This window comes from Vipera berus (genome assembly GCF_964194415.1).
Source record: "Vipera berus genome assembly, chromosome: 7".
Lineage (NCBI taxonomy): Eukaryota > Metazoa > Chordata > Lepidosauria > Squamata > Viperidae > Vipera > Vipera berus.
Genome location: NC_138209.1, coordinates 21,285,624 through 21,306,133, shown reverse-complemented (window position 1 = coordinate 21,306,133; position 20,510 = coordinate 21,285,624). Strand labels below are relative to the sequence as shown.

Here is a 20,510-nt window from a genome sequence, read left to right as displayed (position 1 = left end):
TTCACGCGACGCGGGGGTTGCCAACTCTGCAAAGACTCAACCTTACTCGGCTCCATGGTGATGCCCTCAGGAGAAATGCGGTGACCCAGGAAATTGATGGTCACCCGGTAGAACTGGCACTTCTCCAACTTGGCAAACAGCCGATGTTCTCGGAGTCACTGCAGGACCTGATGGAGATGCTGATGGTGCACCTCACGCGACGGGGAGTAGATCAGGATGTCATCCAAGTAGATCACGACAAACTGATCCAACAAATCCCGGAAAATGTCGTTCATGAAATGCTGAAACACAGCGGGGGCGTCGGTCAGGCCAAACGGCATCACCGTGTACTCAAAATGTCCATAGCGAGTACCAAACGCCGTCTTCCACTCATCACCCGGCCGAACCCTGACGAGGTTGTAAGCTCCACGCAGGTCCAGTTTCGTGAAGATCTTAGCCTCCCGGAGTCGGTCCAAGAGTTCGGGGATGAGGGGCAGCGGGTAACGATTGCGCACCGTGATGGCGTTGAGTTTCCTATAATCGCAGCAAAGCCGCAATTCGCCCGACTTCTTTTTGACGAAGAGCACGGGTGCAGACACTGGCGAGGACGAGGGCTGGATGAAACCGCGAGCCAAATTCTTCTCCAGAAAGCCCCGCAATGCAGCCAACTCAGGGTCCGACATGGAGTACAAACGCCCCACTGGGAGAGGCGCATCAGGGACTAAATCAATGGGGCAGTCATAGGGCCTGTGCGGGGGTAATTGATCCGCCTCTGTCTCACTGAACACATCAGCAAAGTCAGACAGTTCGGGAGGCAAGGAAACCCCCGGGGAACCCTCCACCTGGCCGGCACAGATATGGCGGGAGTGGTCCACGCACTGCAAGCTTGGGAAGGTAACCAAGTTCTGCAACCAATAGATCTGTGGGTCATGCGCCCGGAGCCACGCCAGTCCCAAGACCACGGGGAAATGCAGATCTGAGGTGATATAGAACTGGATGGACTCCACATGGGAACTGATGGCCATACATAATGGTTGCATGGCGGCCGTAATTGGCCCAGACAGGAGCACTCAACCATCAATAGTCTCCACTAACATGGGCGGATCCACCGGGCACTGGGGAACAGCCCATTTGGCCACAAATGCTGAGTCCATAAAATTTGTGGTGGCCCCAGAGTCAATTAAGGCATGGACTGGAATCCCCTCTGGCTTGCCAGGAAGGATCAGATGTTCCTCCAATATCAGATGCCGTGGAGGTCCACAGGCAGCATCGGAAAGACGTCGCTCAGTGTTGTTGTGGGACGCCCGATCTATCACACCGTCTAGATTGGGCTCGGGGTGTTTCCCGACAGAAAAGTAGGGGACTTTCTCGGGGCAGACTCGGTCACTGATGCCCGCTGTCGCTTCTTTGGGCAAAAAGCAACCAAATGTCCAGGGTCCCCGCAGTAAAAACACAACCCCCCCGATCGTCGTCTGTTCATTTCAGTCACCGATAGACGAGACCTGGCGGCACCCAGCTCCATTGGCTCCTCCCTTTGAACTGGGGGCTCACGCACAACAGGGGCTGCAGGGGTCTGTGGGGTGGCATGGCGACTCCTTCGCTGCTGCAACCAAGCATCAATCCGCAGGCAGAGATGGATCAGCCCATTCAGGTCTGAGGGAATATCCACACGGGCCAGCTCATCCAACATCTCCTCCGACAATCCATCCTGGAAGGCATCCACGAGCGCAGCCTCATTCCAGGCGGAATCCTGGCTAAGCAGCCGAAAATTGCTGATATAGCCCTGTAGGGGGCGTTGACCCTGCCTCAGAGCTTTCAGGCGACGAGTAGCAGTCTGCGTCTTTATAGGGTCCTCATACATCAGACGCATATGATCACAAAACCCCACAAAGTTGTCCAACAATGGACTAGGTTGTGCCAGCAGAGGCGTGCCCCAACGAGCTGCATCACCCGAAAGAAGGCTTAACACAAACCCCACCTTATCCCGGTCAGTGGGGAAATCAGCTGCTCTCACGCTGATAAAGAGCTGGCATTGTCCCAGGAAAGCAGGAAACAGTTCTGGATTGCCAGTAAATTTATCCGGCATTGCAACTTGGCATTTTCTCCTGGGTGGGGGTGATGGTGGGGGTGCAGCATGGACCTGAGCTTGCAGTTGAGCCACCTGAGCTGCCAGCAAAGTGAGTTGCTGGGTGAGCTGGGCATTCTCAGCACGTAGCTGCTCCATAATATTAGTAAGTGGTGGGAGGCTGAAGGCAAACTGTTCTGTACCAGCCTGCTACCGGCCCTGCAGAAAAGGCAGGGACAACCCCTTTTACAAGAAGGCAAGAGGCTGGAATTACGCCTGCCAAATTTATTGCTACAAAAACAAATAGAACAAGACACGAACCAAGAAACAGGAGCTTTTCAAGCGGTTGCCTTCAGCAAACCAGCCCTCCCACGCATTCCCCCTTAAATACAGTTCAGGGCGTGGCTTCTCTCTGCCTCCTTCCGAGGAGCCCCATTGCCTTCATCTGTTTACTCCTGATTGACTGCCTCCTGCATCGGGCGTCCTTGAACAGGGCCAGCTGTGGGTCATCTTCATCCACGCTGTCAGGCTCACACAGCTGGGTCTGCATCGTGACCAGGTGAGAGGGGCCTGGCTGAGGGCTCTCATCAAGCTGTCCAACCCCCTCAGCAAGCTCTTCAACACCCCCCTCCTCCTCCTCCTCTGAGTCGTCCGACCCAACTGCCGAACCCACAGGCTCACTCTGAATCACAACAATAACTAAGTCTTTGATCTGAGGAAATATATGCCTGTGGCAAAGCTGAATACCCAAAGTATTTGTAACTGAGTCAAAATTCCTTCTGGCCATGAATCACTGGAAAAACTTTATTTTCACCTCTTAGACCTATCCTTCCCTAGATGTCCATGCACTTATTCAGTCAACATTTGTAAATCAAATTTCAGTGAACTTCTTTCCCTGTCTGGATAATCAAAACTCTAGCACTTTTCCTATCACAGGCTTTTGTTTCCATTTTTCAAAAATTATTTTTAATTTTTAAGTACTCCAATTTTAGTTTTAATTTTAGTAATGCAGTGGTTCTCAGCCTGTGGTTGGTAGACCCCTGGGGGAGTGCAATATTATCACAGAGGGCCCGCGAAGGATGAAGAAATGTTATGATTTAAATCTTGAGTTAAGTCTTGGGGATCCATGGCCACAAAATGTATTTAAAGGGAGTCCATAGTGAAGAAAAGGTTGAGAACCACTGCAGTAATGGATTGATGGTATAACACAGGGGTAGGCAACCTCGGTTCTTTTATGACTCATGGACTTCAACTCCCAGAATTCCTGAGTCAGCATAGAATAGCTGACTCAGGAATTCTGGGAGTTGAAGTCCATGAGTCATAAAAGAGCCGAGGTTGCCTACCCCTGGTATAACATGTGTGTGAAAATGAAGGCCTGTTTGCTAGCATTGCTGCAGCAGCATCATTTCCAATTCAGATGATACATGTTTTGCAGCTTCATTGATTTAGTTTTTAGCCTCCCCAAACTTTTTGTAACTTATTCAGCCCTTCAGTTTTGATCTCTGCACTAAGCTATAAAAAGTCAAAGAAATATACTTTTTTCTGAGATGATTGGAGGGAATAATGAAACCTTTGCCCTATTTTGACAACTTTCTTGAGGAAGAAACTGCTTTAATACCATAATAACTCTCTTAGTATTCACTTGCTGGTTTTGTATCTTTGGCCAGAGATTGGGCTAAATAAGAGACAGTTCTCCTTTATGGATTTCTCTTCCTTACAAGAGATAAAAAGTTCTGCAGAATATTTTTTTTTCTGTGCACAACTTGCAGCCTACTCAGGCATCCTTTCCTTCTAAATTCTTTTGTCCACCAACAGCAAACCCATCATGTTGAGGCTTACCTTTCTGTTATCTCTTCCATATTTGCATATCGATGGGAGGGTATGTGTATGAAAGAATAAGCATTGTACATTGGTGGGAAAGTTTTAAAAAAAACCTTCACAAGTAAAGTCATTACAACTTTTAATTATTCATCCATTCATTTTATTTATTCATGTTCATTCATTTTAACCTTTTTGGTTTAGTGATCCCTTTTGCAATGGGCCTTTCCCAACATATGGTCATTGACACAATAAAAATTGTGCGTCTGAGGAATGGAGGTCTTGTGAGGGAGCTGCAGATCATACAACAGACAACAGTGAAAAATTAGCATTATACACATAATAAAAGATGTGCGTAAGCTCCTAAATATGAGCAGAGATCCTGAGTCAACTGGGATTCCATGCAAAATCTTTTCATGCAAGGCCTCCTGTTCACAGCTGTTTACACTGATAGCTGCCTTTGAGTCAAAGCCGGCTGTGCCAAATCTATCCTCTAAACTCCCTAGCATGTGTTGGCAATGAAGACTATTTTTTCAAATTTGCTTCAGATTTTATTCTTTGTGGTAATTATTCTCATAAAGTTTATGCGGGGCAAATCGTGAGTCCCATAACATTCTTTGCTTATTCTTTAGAAAAAGAATAAACCATATTTTTAATGCAGCACACAGGATGCCATCATAGGGGAAATGCTAGCTTTTGAGCAGCTTTCATTCCTATTTCACTTTCTGTCTTCTCCTCAGTTTTATCTTGCAATAACTGTCCTATCCACAGCTTCACAAAACAGATCAGGGAATGCTGTACTGATTGGCCAAAAATTGTTGCTCTTGACCTTGAAGACTGATTTGAACAATCTCCTCAGAAAAACAAATGTATACATAGAAAAATATATTTACATACTGTATGTTGTGCTTTAAATTGAAATATATGAATGTTCAATTAAAAACCATTGCCTGTTTCCTACAAAATAAAACTGGGGAAGCATTTTAGAAAGTCATTGAATCAATTTGACTGATCACCAAAGGCTTTTTCATTTTGATGAATGAAGCTGTAATTCTTCCAGTTATGTGCACAGAATGATGTTTCCTCTTGGGACAAGGAGTAATGGAGTGCAGAGATGTAATTTACCTTGGAAATTATGCTATGATTTATGCCCCCCAAAAATCATTTTCAGCACTTTTCAGTCCAAGAAAGATGCCATAATGTAATCAGAAAAGTAAACACTTCTGAAAATTAAGACAGGAAAATTTTTATAAGAGAACAGTACTCTAAGGTCATCTAGAAGTGGACCTGGAATGCCATGAAGTTTAAAAATGAATGAACTAAAGTTTAGAAATGGGACACTAACAAAAAAAAGTTGGTTCTAAGATGAATATTTCTATTTCACCATAAAGGGTACCACAGAGGATTCACATTTGCATAAGTTTGGTATTTGGAAAATTATATATATATTGATATTATTTCTCTAATTTTGAACATTTTAAACAGTATAATCCAGACATGTCAAACTCACAACGTCACGTCACATTGTGCAACGTATCGGGATGGTTTGGCCATTGCCAGCAATGGGGTGGGCCCAGCTTCTGGATGATTTGTCTGGCCTGCAGGCCGGCAGTTTGACACCCCTAGTATAATCAATATAGAGCAGACATGTCAAACTCACGACGTCACGTGATGTCGTGTGACGTATCAGAACTTTTTCCCATTGCCAGCAATGGGATGGGCGCAGTTTCTCTGTGATGCTCTGGCCCGCGGGCCGGCAGTTTGACACCCCTGATATAGAGGTTTAAAAGAAGCTTCTTTTAAGAATAGATGATATGTTGCTTACACATATTACTTAGATTATGATTTGGACACACTTCAGTTGGGCTTTAGGTCAGAATATAGTGTCAAAATGGCAATGATGACTCTTTGATTATCATTTTAGAATATGAAAGGGAATGGTGCATCTATCCTTGTGCTTCTTGATGTCTCAATGGCTTTCAGTACCATTGGCCACAGTTTGCAGAGTTGAAGTCACTCTCTTACAGTGGTTTTCATTCTTCTGGGGCCAGTTTTCATTCTTCTGGGGATAGAGGTTGCACTATTGAGCTGCCTTGGAGCTCAATGCTTTCAACTCCCATTTAATATTTAGATAAAAACAATGAGTGAGTCATCCATTGGTTTAGGGTCTAATATATCAGTACACCATGATTACCTAATATACTTCTTGATCCTAGGCTGCCCAAGTGATGGTTTCAATGTCATGAACTAATATTTAAAGGCTACTTGGATTTGGATAAGGAGGAACAAGCTCAGGGTGAATTGTGCCAAGATCAAGTAGCTATAGTTATTTGGGTCTCCTAGACCTGGGAACTTTTCATCTTTGGTCTTGGATGGGATTATATATCCCAATTTGAAATTGATATGCAATTAGAGGGTCATCTGGAACTAACAGCTCAAAGTAGACAGCAACTGTGACCAGGATGGCCTTTACAAGATCCATCTTGTGTACCATTTACACCCATTCCTAGAACATAATCCTTCAGTCACCGAAGCTACTCATCTCACAACTGGGCTACTACAACACCTTCATAAGGGCTGCCAATGAAGACTACTCAAAACTACAGGTGGTCCAGAATACAGCAGACTAGGAAATAAGGAGCAGATCACATTATGCCCATTTGTTATCAATGCCTCGCAATCTGCACTTGTTTACAAGCTATGCTTGTTGGCTTCTAGGTACTATTCAAGATGCTGGCTATAACTTATGAATCCCTTTATAGAATTAGTCCTGGGTATCTGGGAGCCATCTCTCTTCAATTGTATATTCCCACCCGGTACGAACTAGAAGAATGGATATCTCCAAGACTCTTCGATTATCTTCAGGCCTCTTCAGTACACACTCAGGACATAGAATGTATGCCTTCTTTATTGAGGTTCCTGCCTTCTGGAATACGACACCACCACCACCAAAAAAAGTCTGAAAAATTCCCATCTTGATGGTGTTCTGAAAATCACTAAAAACTTGGTCTTCTCCCAGTCCTGGAAATTAGGTATCCCCTGTCTGTTTTTCTTAGAAACATTTTGGGAAACATTTCAAATATTTATGATTTTTATCTCTGTTTTTGTTTAATTCTGTAATGTAAGCTGCCTTGTGATGATTGTAATTCAGCAGTCTCTAAATGTAAATGAATAAATAATTTATACTAAATAACTATGTACCAAGATACCCAATGAAGTGCAAGAGGATGCAAAACACACATACAGTGTAACCTGTCCCTCCCAACTCAGGGCTCTTCAGGTTTGTTGGGCTCCAACTCCTACACCTTAAAAATGATGGTGGAACAAGTGTGACAGGAGTAAATGGCTGATTCTGTAGTGGTGCAAAGCAGTCTGGATACCTGTCAGAGAAAAGCAGATACATAACTAGAGTTATGGAAACCTTTCATCCTACAGTTCTGTTTGGAAGTGGTAGACAACGCAAATGGAGAGAGTAAATGGAAGCAAATATCAATTTTAGTATTGTGCAGGATAGCAAAGAAGCCACAGGCCCACCAGGTATCAACCAAAGAAGCATGCCAGACAGAGAAAAAGCCTTCTTTCAAAGATTACACACTGATTAAAGTGTTTGCTTCAGAGATGTGCAATCTTTTGACAGCTGAGTGGGTGGGGATGGGACTGGAGGCCTTGTCTTTGTTTTTCAATTGTAAGAAAATTATTTTGGAGATTATATTTTTTATGGCACAACCAACACAAACTATGAAAATGATAACACTACCATACATCAAAACATTTCAAAAACAACCAACAATTGCAACCATATGATATCACTGTAGGACACAAACTAACACCCTCCAAAACATCTTGAACAAACAAAAAAGCCCAGTAGCCCAAATTAAAACAAAACAAATCAGGAGTCATCTACAATATACAGTGGAAGAACCGTAACAATGTTATATAGGCAGAAGACATCCATTAACAGCAATTAGGATATCCATGAACACATCCATGAACACATCCATTAGCAGTCCTAAAACACAATCAAAATTCTTTAATCTCACAACATATGAGCAGCCACAGTTTCAAATGGGAAATTATTAGCATCTTTTTTTCTTCTTCTGTTCAATTGTGTCCAGTTCTTGGAAACTGCATCCTAGACAAAGCTAAATCCAAAAACACCATGGAATTTTTGGAAATTTGTCTTTCAGACAAATCAAACATCAGTAGACACGGGGAGATAAAGCATATTTACATGCCATTCAAAAGAGACAATAAAAAGCTAAGAAACAAAAAGAGCAGAACTCATCCTTTCCAGCAGCCAACACTCAGATAAGCAAAGATTAACACCAGACAGTCAAGCAGAAAACAATATTCTAATCAAGAAACTACCAAGAAGAAAACCATACTCCCACCAAAACTGGCAGGGCAAGCTACTGCATATAAACAGCAGCAAGCCCCATACTCTTCTGCATTGAGGATGTTACCCAGTGCTTTTTTTGTAAAAGAAAAAGGTGCCGGAACTCACACATGTCATACAACCCGCCTTGCCTAACCTACAAGGTTCTATTCAAAAAAGGTGCCAGAACTCCGTTCTGAGCGTTCTATGAGAAAAAAGGCCCTGATGTTACCTATTTGGACAATGAAATGTCTGCAAATAAGCAGCCTTGTTTAGAGGACACCAAGAATTCCACATTCAACTCCAAGCAATATTATTTCCTCTGTTGGCATTTCCCATCTATCTGAATATTCCCAAGAGATGTCATCTATAGTGCTGCATGTTAAGCTGCTATTTTATTTATTCACTTTAGTTTACACCAATGGTTATTTGATTCAGCTATCCTCTAAAGCACAACAGCTATCCATCCATATGTCAGACTTAATCATTCAGGTCATAAGTAAAGTGCATTGCAGAAGACTGAATTCAATATCAAAATACTCTGTTATCTGAGCAAAGGAAAAGGGAAAATGTCAAAATAAATTAATTCCTTTTTCATCATTCTGTTTTGTTTTTCCAAATGTTGATAATATTAAAAGGCACTTACAGGCTACAGAATTGTAAAAAATGGGGAAATCTTTTTTTTATTATTTTTGTCTGTTTGCTTCCAGGTTGTAAAAATGATGATTGTGGTTGTATTGACATTTGCCATCTGCTGGTTGCCATATCACATTTACTTCATTCTTACTGGAATCTATGAAAATTGGAATCGGTGGAAATATATTCAGCAAATCTACCTAGCAACCTTTTGGCTTGCTATGAGTTCTACTATGTATAATCCCATTATCTACTGCTGTCTCAATAAAAGGTAAGGTTGTGATTTAAGAGTAATCTATTTAGAGCTTTGGAAGCCTGGGCATTTTTTTCATTCATCTATATTAAATGAATTCCATTTATTCATTTTTCATCCTGGAAATCAAGAGATAAGGAAGAAAAGTACTACAGCTCTCTTTCTGTATTATAAAAAGAATTATTTATCCAAATGCTCAGAGCAGTTGTTTAGAAATATACACTTCTGTTGACATTCTTCAATCTATATTCATTTCCTTCCCATATCCTTTTTCTCACCATTTATAAGACTACTCTTCACCTAATTTGTATGATCCCCTTTAATTTATTTCATTTGAAGTAGTGAGGGACCAATTATAGGAGGTAACTGAACAAAAATACAGGAGCAAGAATCCTAAAAGGCAGCAAGAGTTGCTGTGTCATTAATTTTAAACAAGATAGGGCAAGTTTAAAGATTTAAGGTGCTGGTACTTACCTTTAAAGCCCTACATGGCTTAGGCCCGGGATACTTGCAGGACCATCTGCTGCCGGGAACGAATTCCCATCGCCCAGTACGCTCACACAGAGAAGGCCTCCTCAGGGTACTGTCGGCTAGACAATGTCGGCTGGCGACCCCCAGGGGAAGAGCCTTCTCTGTGGGAGCGCCAGCCCTGTGGAACCAGCTCCCCCCTGAGCTTCGGATAGCCCAAGATCTCCAGTCCTTTCGCCGCAGCCTCAAAACACTCCTTTTCCACCTGGCTGACCTGGACTGACAGGGATTTTAATTATGTTTACAATTTTTAACTCTAATTTTAATTTATTTTAATTTTTATTTTAATTTATTGTACAGAGGCCTTTAATTTTAATTTTATCTTAATTTCTGTATTTATTATATGTTATTGTTGTTAGCCGCCCTGAGTCCTTCGGGAGATAGGGCGGGATATAAGTCCCATTAATAAATAAATAAAAATAAGTACGCAGAACATAATTTCTGTAGTAATGTCCAACTAGCAGGTAATTTTACTAGCAAGTCATAGAAAGCATTAGTATTTTGTTACCCATATCAGAATAATTTATTGCAATCTACATGTGTATCTGTGTCTGTCTTTGTTTGCATACAGCATACTGTATATCTGAACCAGTAGCAGTAGCAGAGAGCCGGCTGCAGTGCACTCTACATTTAAAAAAAACACCCAGAAAAGAGGATAGAGACAGAATAAAACCATCAGCAATATTCTGAGTGGTTCTTCCATAGGGATGCACTGGAGAATTTTGTTTTTGTAGTGTTTTTCTATCTGATCTGGCCTGTCTTCAAACCCTATATTTCTTTTTCAGGGTTCTCTCCCTGTGCCGTATTGGATCTCTTTCTGATCCATTTTCAGACGTTATCTTGCTGGAATAAGACAGAAGTTTTGAGCCCCCTTGGATAATTTATTTCCAACATTTCATTAAGTTGAAAAACAGCAGTAATACTTGCAATTTTCTGAGAGCTATCACATAGCTATGCGGTGATGAAATCAGTATGCAGATATTACAAGGCTAGTGGAGTAGTCACATAAGAAGCTTCAGAATAAGAAGGGACCTGGCATTGCTGAGAGACAGCAAGCAAGAGTAGGCAGAATCTTCTAAATTAAAGACATCTCCCACCTGGGCTGCTTTCAAAGAAAGCTAATTTACTTTTCTCCCTTGTGTCTCCACCACCTGCTTACAGATATTCCCTGCAGAAGAGGCAGCGAAAGCCAAACATAAAACAATGTCATTGTTTTAGAGGGCAGGGTTTTATTGGCAGTACGTCTTTTCATTTGCTGATGTATTACATTTATTAGCTATTTAAATCACCAAAGCAGCTCTAAGCCTAGAATAAAACTCATGTTGTCTGGGGAACTCTGGGAGTTGAAGTCCACATATATTGAAATTGCCAAGTTGAAAACACTAGACTCAATCTTTGAAATATCCCATTCATCAGTGAGAGTGATAATGGAGAGGACAAGATAATCTCAGGGTAAGGGCTAACAGGCTGAAATTGCACCCTGCATTCATTCGGTATAAATGAGATAATCTCCATATTCAGTAGAATCACATGAAACAGGCATAATAAGCCACCCAGAGTACTTGGTTAAATTGGACAATGAAAATTGAATATATAAAGTAAGTAAATAAATAATATTTTTTTCATCTTTTGTAACTAAGAAAGTACAATATGACCTATGGAAACTTACTTGAAATTCTCTCCTTTGAAATAATGTTTAAACCAAACTGAATTTCATGAATGAAACTTGAACCAATAGGAAAACATACAGTATGTACAAGAAGAGGTATTTGCCAGCACAGGCATGGTAGACCAAAATCAGTGCCAAAAAATATCATAATATCAAGGCATTTTCTCCATCTTGTCAATGTCATCTAATTATTATTTTTTAAATGCTACTTGAATTTGTAGTTCTCTGAGTGCTTACATGGAATAGCATGGGTAGTTTACACATCAACAAAAAGGATCAAATGCTTACCACACACAAAAACAATGGCATTCAATTCATATGAATAAATACATATGGAAAGTAAAACACAAATGGAAAATAATCCACATATTTGAGACCTCTCATCATTTTTGTGGCTTTTTTGGTCAGACTTTTAAGTAATAATAATAATAATAATAATTTTATTTTTATACCGCCCTTCTCCCGAGGGACTCAGGGTGGTGAACAGGGCAAACATATAAAAATACAAAGGTACAAAAGTTAAAAAAGAATTAAACACAATGCCCAAACTAAAACAATAAATAGATATATTAAAAACAACAATAAAATCCCAACCCATCCCCCATCAGGCCAGGCCGGCTTGTTCAAATAAGTGAGTCTTCAGATCGCGTCAGAAGGAGCGAAGGTCGGGCGCCATCCGGAGCTCAACCGGCAACCGATTCCATAAATCCGGGGCGCCCACAGAGAAGGACCTCCCCCTGGGGGCCACCAGATGACATTCTCTGACCGGTGGCACCCTGAGGAGGCCCTCTCTGTGGGAACGCACAGGGCGGAGGGAAGTTGATGCTGGCAGCAGGTGATCCCTGAGTTACTCCGGACCCAAGTAGAAGATGCTGTCTGAGAGAATCTGTCTAATATTACATGACACCCTATCTGAGAGCCAGCAAAATTCAAAAATACAGATGGGAATAGGCTGCTTGTCTGTGCAATATAAGCAAATTGATACCCAAACAAAAATCTGTACCTAATTCAGTTTTGATAGACTTTTGAAAGGGGACATTAATTGCTATCACATATATGCAAATATTTTTAGATGATAACAGAAAGATAACAAGCACAACCTTTAAGCATCTTGTTCAAAAACCTGCCTGTTGCAATCTTATTTAACACCCACATAATCCCATCATGATTTGCATCTGGCATAGAAATGCTGCTATGTTGTTCTTTCTGTCTTCCAATCAAAACTGAAAATGTATTGAAATATTTATTATTTATCTGACAAATTCAAGATTAATTTATATTGCAAGTAATTTATCTAAAGAGAGCTTCATTTCCTTGTGTTTGGGGGGTCAGCAGTGTTATTTGTAATATTGCTTTGCACATTCAAGGTATAATTAGGCATGAGTTGAATCAACTGAGCTGTAACTCAGCAGTAATTGAAATGGATGAGTCAGTGTTTATTGTGTTGAGGTCTAAGTCCATTCCATATCATTCTTATAATTTTTATTTAAACAAATTTTAACCATTCAATATTTGCTTTGAAACTATGTACATGAAGTTTTGTTTTGATTTACTCAACTTGTTATATCATCTACTCTAAATATGCATGTATTTTATATATTTTTAAAGGATCACCTTTTCCACATTTACTCCTAAAACATTACCTTTTCTATGCATTCCTCTTCAAGATAGGCACTTTTATAACCATCACTGCAAAATTTGACAAAGCATTAAGTTTGAACTGCCTTCTCATCCAGATTTTTTATTATTTATTAAGTATATATAGCACCCACCTGATCAACCTATTAGCCAGGAACTGCAAATTATGTTCTTTTTAAAAACAAATTGTAGTCAGAATTATCTAGTCTCTCAAGTGGTATTTTCAAGGTAGATATTTAGGGCACAAATGGGCCCTGCTAGCAAAAAGGGCAGGAGAGATCCAGTTCATCAAGGATAGTTTATCATATTTTGAAAAAAGTGATGGATTTTCTAATGATGGCAATGCTACAAGTTATAAACATGTTTTCTTCAACTGTATTACTTTTTTGGATGGAGCAATAGCATTTTTGGAATGCTGCACACATACAAAAGTATACAAAAGTACATGTCTGTACAATTCCAAGCAGTCTGGCCCCTTCTTTTTCTATATGAAGAGAGTTTAATTCACAGAAAATGTGGGTAGTCCTTGTTTACTGACTGCCATGTTTAGCAACTGTTTACAGTTACAATGGTGATGAAAAAAACTTTATAGCCAGTCACAGGTATGTAAAGCAAAGAAAAACTGAAGATCATAACCACATTTGTGGTTTCACTTAGTGACCCCCCTCACTAATAATCAGGTTGCCTGTTACACTAGGACCATCTGTGAAGTACCATCTAAGAACAATATTATTCTTAGATCATATCACATATACATGTGTGTGTGTGTGTGTGTGTGTGTAAGCCAGTTGTAAATTAACCAGCTGAAAAGGAGGAAGGGCTGTTAAAATATTTAATCTGTAACTTTTCAGATGATGTTTGTTTTCTGCTCTTCTGATGACATTGTGCATTAAAGAAACTGGGAACCAGTCCCTGATAACTGGACAGCACAGTCTGACTCTCTTTGAAATTAGATGCAGAGATGCAGCTGGATTTGCATTCTGTTTTATTAGGTTTCTAGTAGTTTCAACAGATGGGACTCCAGTCCTTTTTCCAATTCTGCTATTAAGATGTCTCTACGCATCTGTTGCAATTAGAACATTTCTTCTACTGTTAAGCCAAGTTCATTACAATTTTTATCCATTAGCTCTAATTCTACCTTCTGGAGTAATCAAGAGCAAGTTGCTTCCATCTCCTGTAGGACAACTCTTCTGAGGTTTAAAGGCCACTATCATGTTCCTATTTTAATTTTCTTTTCTCTAGGCTTAATATCTCTAAGCCTTTCACCATTCCTAGTAGAAGTGGAATTGACAATCTCTATCGTATTGGTTTCTTACTCTGGACATACTTCAGTTGGTATACACTCTTCTGAAAATGTAAAACCCAGAATTAAACTTAGTTATCTAGAAATGTATATAGGTACTCCTCGAGTTACAACCACAGTTGAGCTCAAAATGTATATTGCCAAGTGAAACATTTTATGATTTTTTTCTTTCCACAGTTGTTAAGTGGATCATTTGTTAAGTTAGTAACACGGTTGTTAAGTGAATCTGGATTCCCCATTGACTTTGCTTGTCAGAAGGTTGCAAAAGGGGCTCAGATGACCTTGGGACACAGAAAAGGTCATAAATATGAACCAGTTGCCAAGCATTTGAATTCTGATCACGTGTTCATGGGGATGCTGCAAAGGCTGTATCTTTAAAAAACGGTCATAAGTCACATTTTTCAGTGCCATTGTAACTTTGAACAGTCACTAAACAAGCTGTTGTAAGTCAAGGACTACCTGTATTTGATTAATTCTTCTGTAAAAAAATGTTTGCTATGAGATATGTCAAATATCAAGTACATACACTGTGGTACATGCATGTGTTTTCCAGGTTCCGAGCTGGTTTCAAGAGAGCTTTTCAATGGTGTCCTTTCATTGAAGTATCTAGTTATGATGAACTGGAGCTTAAGACAACTAGATTCCATCCTACCAGGCAAAGCAGTTTATACACAGTTACACGAATGGAATCCAGCATGTCAGTAGTGTTTGAATCCGGCGATGGAGAAAGCAGCAAGTCTGTGCGCAAGAAAGGAGCACAAGAAGCCAACGCAAATGGGTGTTCATGCAGGAGTTCCAAAGCTACTTCAGCAGTGTCAGGTTACATCAACTCTCCATATACATCAGCGGACGAGTATTCCTAAAGCCTTTCATGCGGTTGTAACAGATGTGAGACAAAGTCACATAGCTAAGAAATAATACAATGCTATTCTGCCTTAGGATCAAACATCTGGAAAACAACCCTGCTTCAAATATGGAGCGCTGACAGCATGTGTATATATCTTGCCTATTATCGTCAACCTTCTTTGATCCAACCTGATTTTTGTGTTTGGGGAAAGGCAAAGAATGAGTCTTGTTTACATCAACATTGTGACTTAGTGCCATGGGATAAATTGGAACTTCCATGTAAATTATATAAAACAGGTGGGATTAAGGACAATTTATATCCCACTGAAATGGGCAGCAAAAATGTGTCATGTTTTCAATATTACCTAAAAATGATTGCTCTTAATCGATACCTTATGAAATAACATTATGTGGGGGTGGGCCTGTTCTTTGGAATTAAGAAAAACAGGGCTGTTACCTAATCTGATATTTATTTATTTATTTATTTATTTATTTATTTATATAACTTCCCAACTCAGCAAACAACTTTGGGTGGCTCACACCTCAATGTTACTGATTTTATCATGTACGTGTTCTAGGAGGATAAAATTATTTTAACATTGAGGTACCGGTTGATAAATTGCTTCTGTTCTTTTGAAAACCTGAGATTGCCAACTTTGAGTGCAAGGGCTCTAAACTGACACAGCAGTTGTTACTATTTTTTTAATCTGTCCTGCACCTGATTTCCTGCCCCATCAACTGCACAGCAGGTATGGAACATGTTCACGAAATAAGACCAGAATGAAGCAGGTTTTCCCATTTGTTACTTTCATAGACAAACAAATGTCTGGGTTGCATTTAAATAGAAAAAAAATCAACAAGTGCTTTTCATTGTATCACACTATACCACAGGTCTGCAACCCGCGGCTCCAGAGCCGCATGCGGCTCTTTCAGCCGTTTCCTGCGGCTCCCAGTCCTCTGCCATGTGCAGTCCAAAAAAAAAAGTGGGACTAAAAAAGTTCAACCAATCAATTCAAATATGCAGGGTAGGTGCATATCTCGCCTTGGCTCCACTCTTCAGTCAAACCCTGTTCTGTGCATGCGCGCATGTACGCGCATGTGCACACATTTTTTGCGGCTCCCAGTTTTTCCTTTTGTGAGGGAACCGGTTCCGAGTGGCTCTTTCACTGTTTCAGGTTGCTGACCCCTGCACTAGACCTTCAGGTTAGCTTGTGTGATAGCTTTCTTAACTTTGTTAATCACATTGATATCCATAGGTATCCAATGCAAATTGCTATGTCATGGAAATGACAAAACATACATTCCAAAGTTACAATGTAACTCCCAGGCTTTCCTATTTGCATCTTGTGGTTGTATGAACACATGTTATACATATGATTTGCATTTCAATGTGTGTTTCATCATCTGCAAACACACCAGCTCCCTTCTGCAGATGTGTACAAGGAATCTTCTTTGAATTGTTGGTATCTTTTAATTATCTCCAAAATATCTTCTAGCAGGATTGCTTCTACTATATTGAAGCTTAGAAAAAACAACTTAAAGTTTTTTATAGTTGCTAAAAGGATCAATTATCAATTATAAAAAAAATTCTTTCATTTTTCCATTGGTTTTCATACTTTGAACAGTACTCTCTTTAATCAAATATAGCTGTCAAAAGTCCTGGGGAAAAGTTCTCTTTTGTGTATTTTAAATTCGATAGCACTGTTTCCAATGTGTTCCAGCAGTTCAAGAAATTTAGAATTACTTCATCCCCCAATTGTCCAGTATTCTCCAATCCTTGTTTAAACTCTTTGCACCCTTTCAGACCACAAAAGGATTGAAGTCACTCATTACTGTGGGGTGATATTTAGATGATGGATGGGTTTGTGAGTGCAACAAAACAACCTGACTGTCCTTGTGAGCTGTGGAAGATTCTATCTTATTGTAGTATTAAATGTTTAATTGCCAATCCTGTAGGCTTTTAACTTGTGAGTAGTTGCATTTACATGTGTTGTAAATGTTTTAAAATTCTTTGTGCATGCATACTAGAAATGGTGAAATAATGAATTACCCATAAACTTGCAGAGCTGCAGGAAATTTTAAGCATAATTTGTCTCTTCTACTCTACAATGGGGTCTTACATTCTAATTAGGAAGATGCAGTGCTTTTTTTGTAAAAGAAAAAGGTGCCGGAACTCACACATGTCATACAACCCTCCTTGCCTACCCTACAAGGTTCCATCCAAAAAAGGTGCCGGAACTCCGTTCTGAGCGTTCTATGAGGAAAAAAGCCCTGGGAAGATGTATTTTCCAAATCATATGGAAAAATAAACGTTGCTTACAAATATACTTGACCACAGTCCATCTTCCCAAAGCAGACAGAGTTCAGTTTTAGACATCAACATAAATTGCAGGAGATAAACTTCAGCAATAAAAGACAGTGCTTGAGACTCAAGTCCTAGGGTCCAGCGATATTTGGCCCAAGGAGTGCCAGTAACTGGATATTCTCTTTGGTTTAGGTGGCAGAGATAATTTATTGAGAAATGGACTTTATTCAATATTTGATTCCATAAGGAACAATTTTGCAACTTCAGAACCTTCAAGATGCATCACTAAAAATCTGCAGGTTTTGGAGGCTTTTTCTTTACTTTACTTTACTTTACTTTTATTAAATTTGTATACCGCCCTTCTCCCGAAGGACTCAGGGCGGTTAACAGGGCATATATAAATAACAATACAAAAATTAAAAAGAAATTAAACAAATGCCCAATTAAAAATTACAATAGCAATAAAAGCAATAAAAGACCCATTAAAAACCCTAACGTTCCCCCATCAGGCCAGACCAGCTAGTTCAAATAAGTGGGTCTTCAGACCGCGCCGGAAGGAGCGAAGGTCCAATGCCATCCGGAGCTCAACCGGCAGTTGGTTCCATAGCGCCGGAGCGCCCACAGAGAAGGCCCTCCCCCTGGGGGCCACCAGTCGACATTCCCTGACCGGAGGCACCCTGAGGATGCCCACTCTGTGGGCACGCACAGGGCGGAGGGGAGTTGACACCGGCAGCAGGTGGTCCTCGAGGTACCCCGGACCCATGCCATGTAAGGACTTGAAGATCATAACCAAAACCTTGAACCTCTGATGGGTTGGTTGAGACTATTTGTCCAAAAATAAGGTTTGATACACCTATTTGTCACATTTATGATCAGTGAAAATAAACTTTTCAAATTTGCAAACATCCCTTAAAGCAGGAAAAAAAATCAGTCTCAACCCCTCTCACTCTGCTACACATCATCACCATATCCTGTTGTTAAGTCATGAGCTCTTTGGTGCAGGAAGGAAGACATGAGGCTGAGTACAAGATAACTCATTCTTTATTCTTGCTAGAACTGTACCGAAGCTTGGGCTGCAACCAGCCACAATATATAGTCTAGCCCCTAGGTGGCAGCCAATAGGTTTGAACCCATGCTTGCCGCCAGGGGCTAGCCAATTACAGGACCGGAGACAGCTTGTCTAGGTTACTGGGGAGCCATTAGCCGCTCCAGCAACGCACGTCGTGTAACACCACAAGCCCAGTACATAACACCTGTAATGCTCTAATATCCTCTCCAACAATGTAAATAGATAACAAAATGTGACATTTAGAGAAAAGATAATTGGCCACTTCTGGTGTGCTTCAGCATTATTTGGGCCATTATCTCCTAGAGTAGCATGTTATTTATCTCTGCCACTTTCAGTACTCAAATGCATTTAAAGTACCAGACAGTTTTAGGCAACACAAGTGAAATGCAGCAGTGACAGGAATACTACCTAATATGAATCTGAAGATTATTAATAAGCACATGAAGTTCTCAAATTATGACCTCAATTGAGCCCAAAATTTCTGTTGCTAAATGAGACACTTGTTAAATGAATTTTGCCCCATTTTACAGCTTTTCTTGCCCCAGTTGTTAAGTGAATCACTGCAGTTAGTAACCCGGTTGTTAAGTGAATCCGGCTCCTCCATTGACTTTGCTTGTCAAGGTTGCTAATGGTGAACATATGACCCAGGGATGCTGCAGCCGTCATAAATATGAGTTCCCAAGTGTCTGAATTTTGGTCATGTGACCATGGAGGTCCTGCAACAGTCATAAATGTGAAAAATGGCTATAAGTCAGTCTTTTCAGTGCCGTTGTAACTTCAAAGGGTCACTAAACAAACTGTTGTAAATCAAGGACTACCTGTAAGACTGCATATTTGGCAGGGACATTTTTCTCCTTAATGTATTTTAAAGCCAATTTGTTTGTACAGGTTTTAATATTTTATGTTTTTTTGAATTTACTGTATATAAAAGATGCACTTCTTGGTAGAACTTTGCTATTTTGCTTGAAAGAGATCCTGAGTTTCAAATGTTGCAGAAAGCATACAAGCAATTTATCAGCTCTGTATTTGTTTTATTGGTATGTGACACCTTGTGACATTTTCTTTTTTGCCACAATCTGGAAGAATAGCTGCAAAGGTCTCGTAAGATGCAGGAACTCCCACAGCGTGCCCATCAAATCTTATTTTTATTTTCTTTTATGTTTCTTCACAAACTATACCGTTGGGTTTAAAGTTTAGCATTAATGTAAATTGGAGGAATAAACTATTATGTATTGCTTTGATTATAGGGACGCAGTGGCTCAGTAGGTTAGGACGCTGAGCTTCTTGATCAGAAGATCGGCAGTTTGGCGGGTCGAATCCCGAGTGCCGCGTAGCAGAGTGAGTGCCTGTTACTCGTCCCAGCTTCTGCCAACCTAGCAGTTCAAAAGCATGTAAAAATGCAAGTAGAAAAATAGGGACCACTACGGTGGGAAGGTAACAGCGTTCCGTGCGCCTTTGGCGTCTAGTCATGCCAGCCACATGACCACGGAGACGTCCTCGGACAAGTGCTGGCTCTTCAGCTTTGAAACAGAGATGAGCACCGGCCCTTAGAGTCAGAAACGACTAGCACGCATGTGCGGGGGAAACTTTACCTTTACCTTATTGTTTTGATTAATCCAAGGAATTTAAATATTGTGGCTGAGAACCAGGGCCTTAAATTAAAATCAGTGATGGAAACAAGGGGCTCAGGGAAGATTTTGAAAGCCCTAGGAAATGTTGCAGTGCTAAGTATGTACTGAATTTGGATGGTCTTCACTGTTTGAAGGTAAAGCAGGATGAATGTGAAGTGTTCCTAGACAGAACCAGAATCTTTAGAAGGCTTCAAACTCAATCTGACTCCTTAGAGTACTGCAAAAGGGAACACAGAAGCAGCTGCATAGATTTTGTTCTCAACAACTGTTCAGCTTGGCTGATCTTGAAAAGCTTAACTTGTTAGATCTCATTATTGTGTGGGTGAGGGACCACTAGAGTGGGTGGGGTGGGGTGGGCTCTGTCAGCTCTCAGTAGTGTCCAGAGGCCCAACTCA

At 40.6% G+C, this 20,510-nt stretch overlaps 1 protein-coding gene across 1 annotated transcript in view; it reads left to right on the top strand.

The window, feature by feature from the left end:
• Positions 1-15,127, top strand: part of TACR3 (tachykinin receptor 3) — a gene marked incomplete at both ends in the record, with an annotated part of 58,824 nt that extends 43,697 nt beyond the window's left edge. The window contains 2 exons of the mRNA XM_081332064.1: positions 8,948-9,144; positions 14,818-15,127. Coding sequence (XP_081188190.1) covers positions 8,948-9,144; positions 14,818-15,127 — 507 coding nt within the window. The remainder of the gene's footprint in view (positions 1-8,947; positions 9,145-14,817) is intronic.
• Between the last annotated feature and the right edge of the window lie 5,383 nt (positions 15,128-20,510).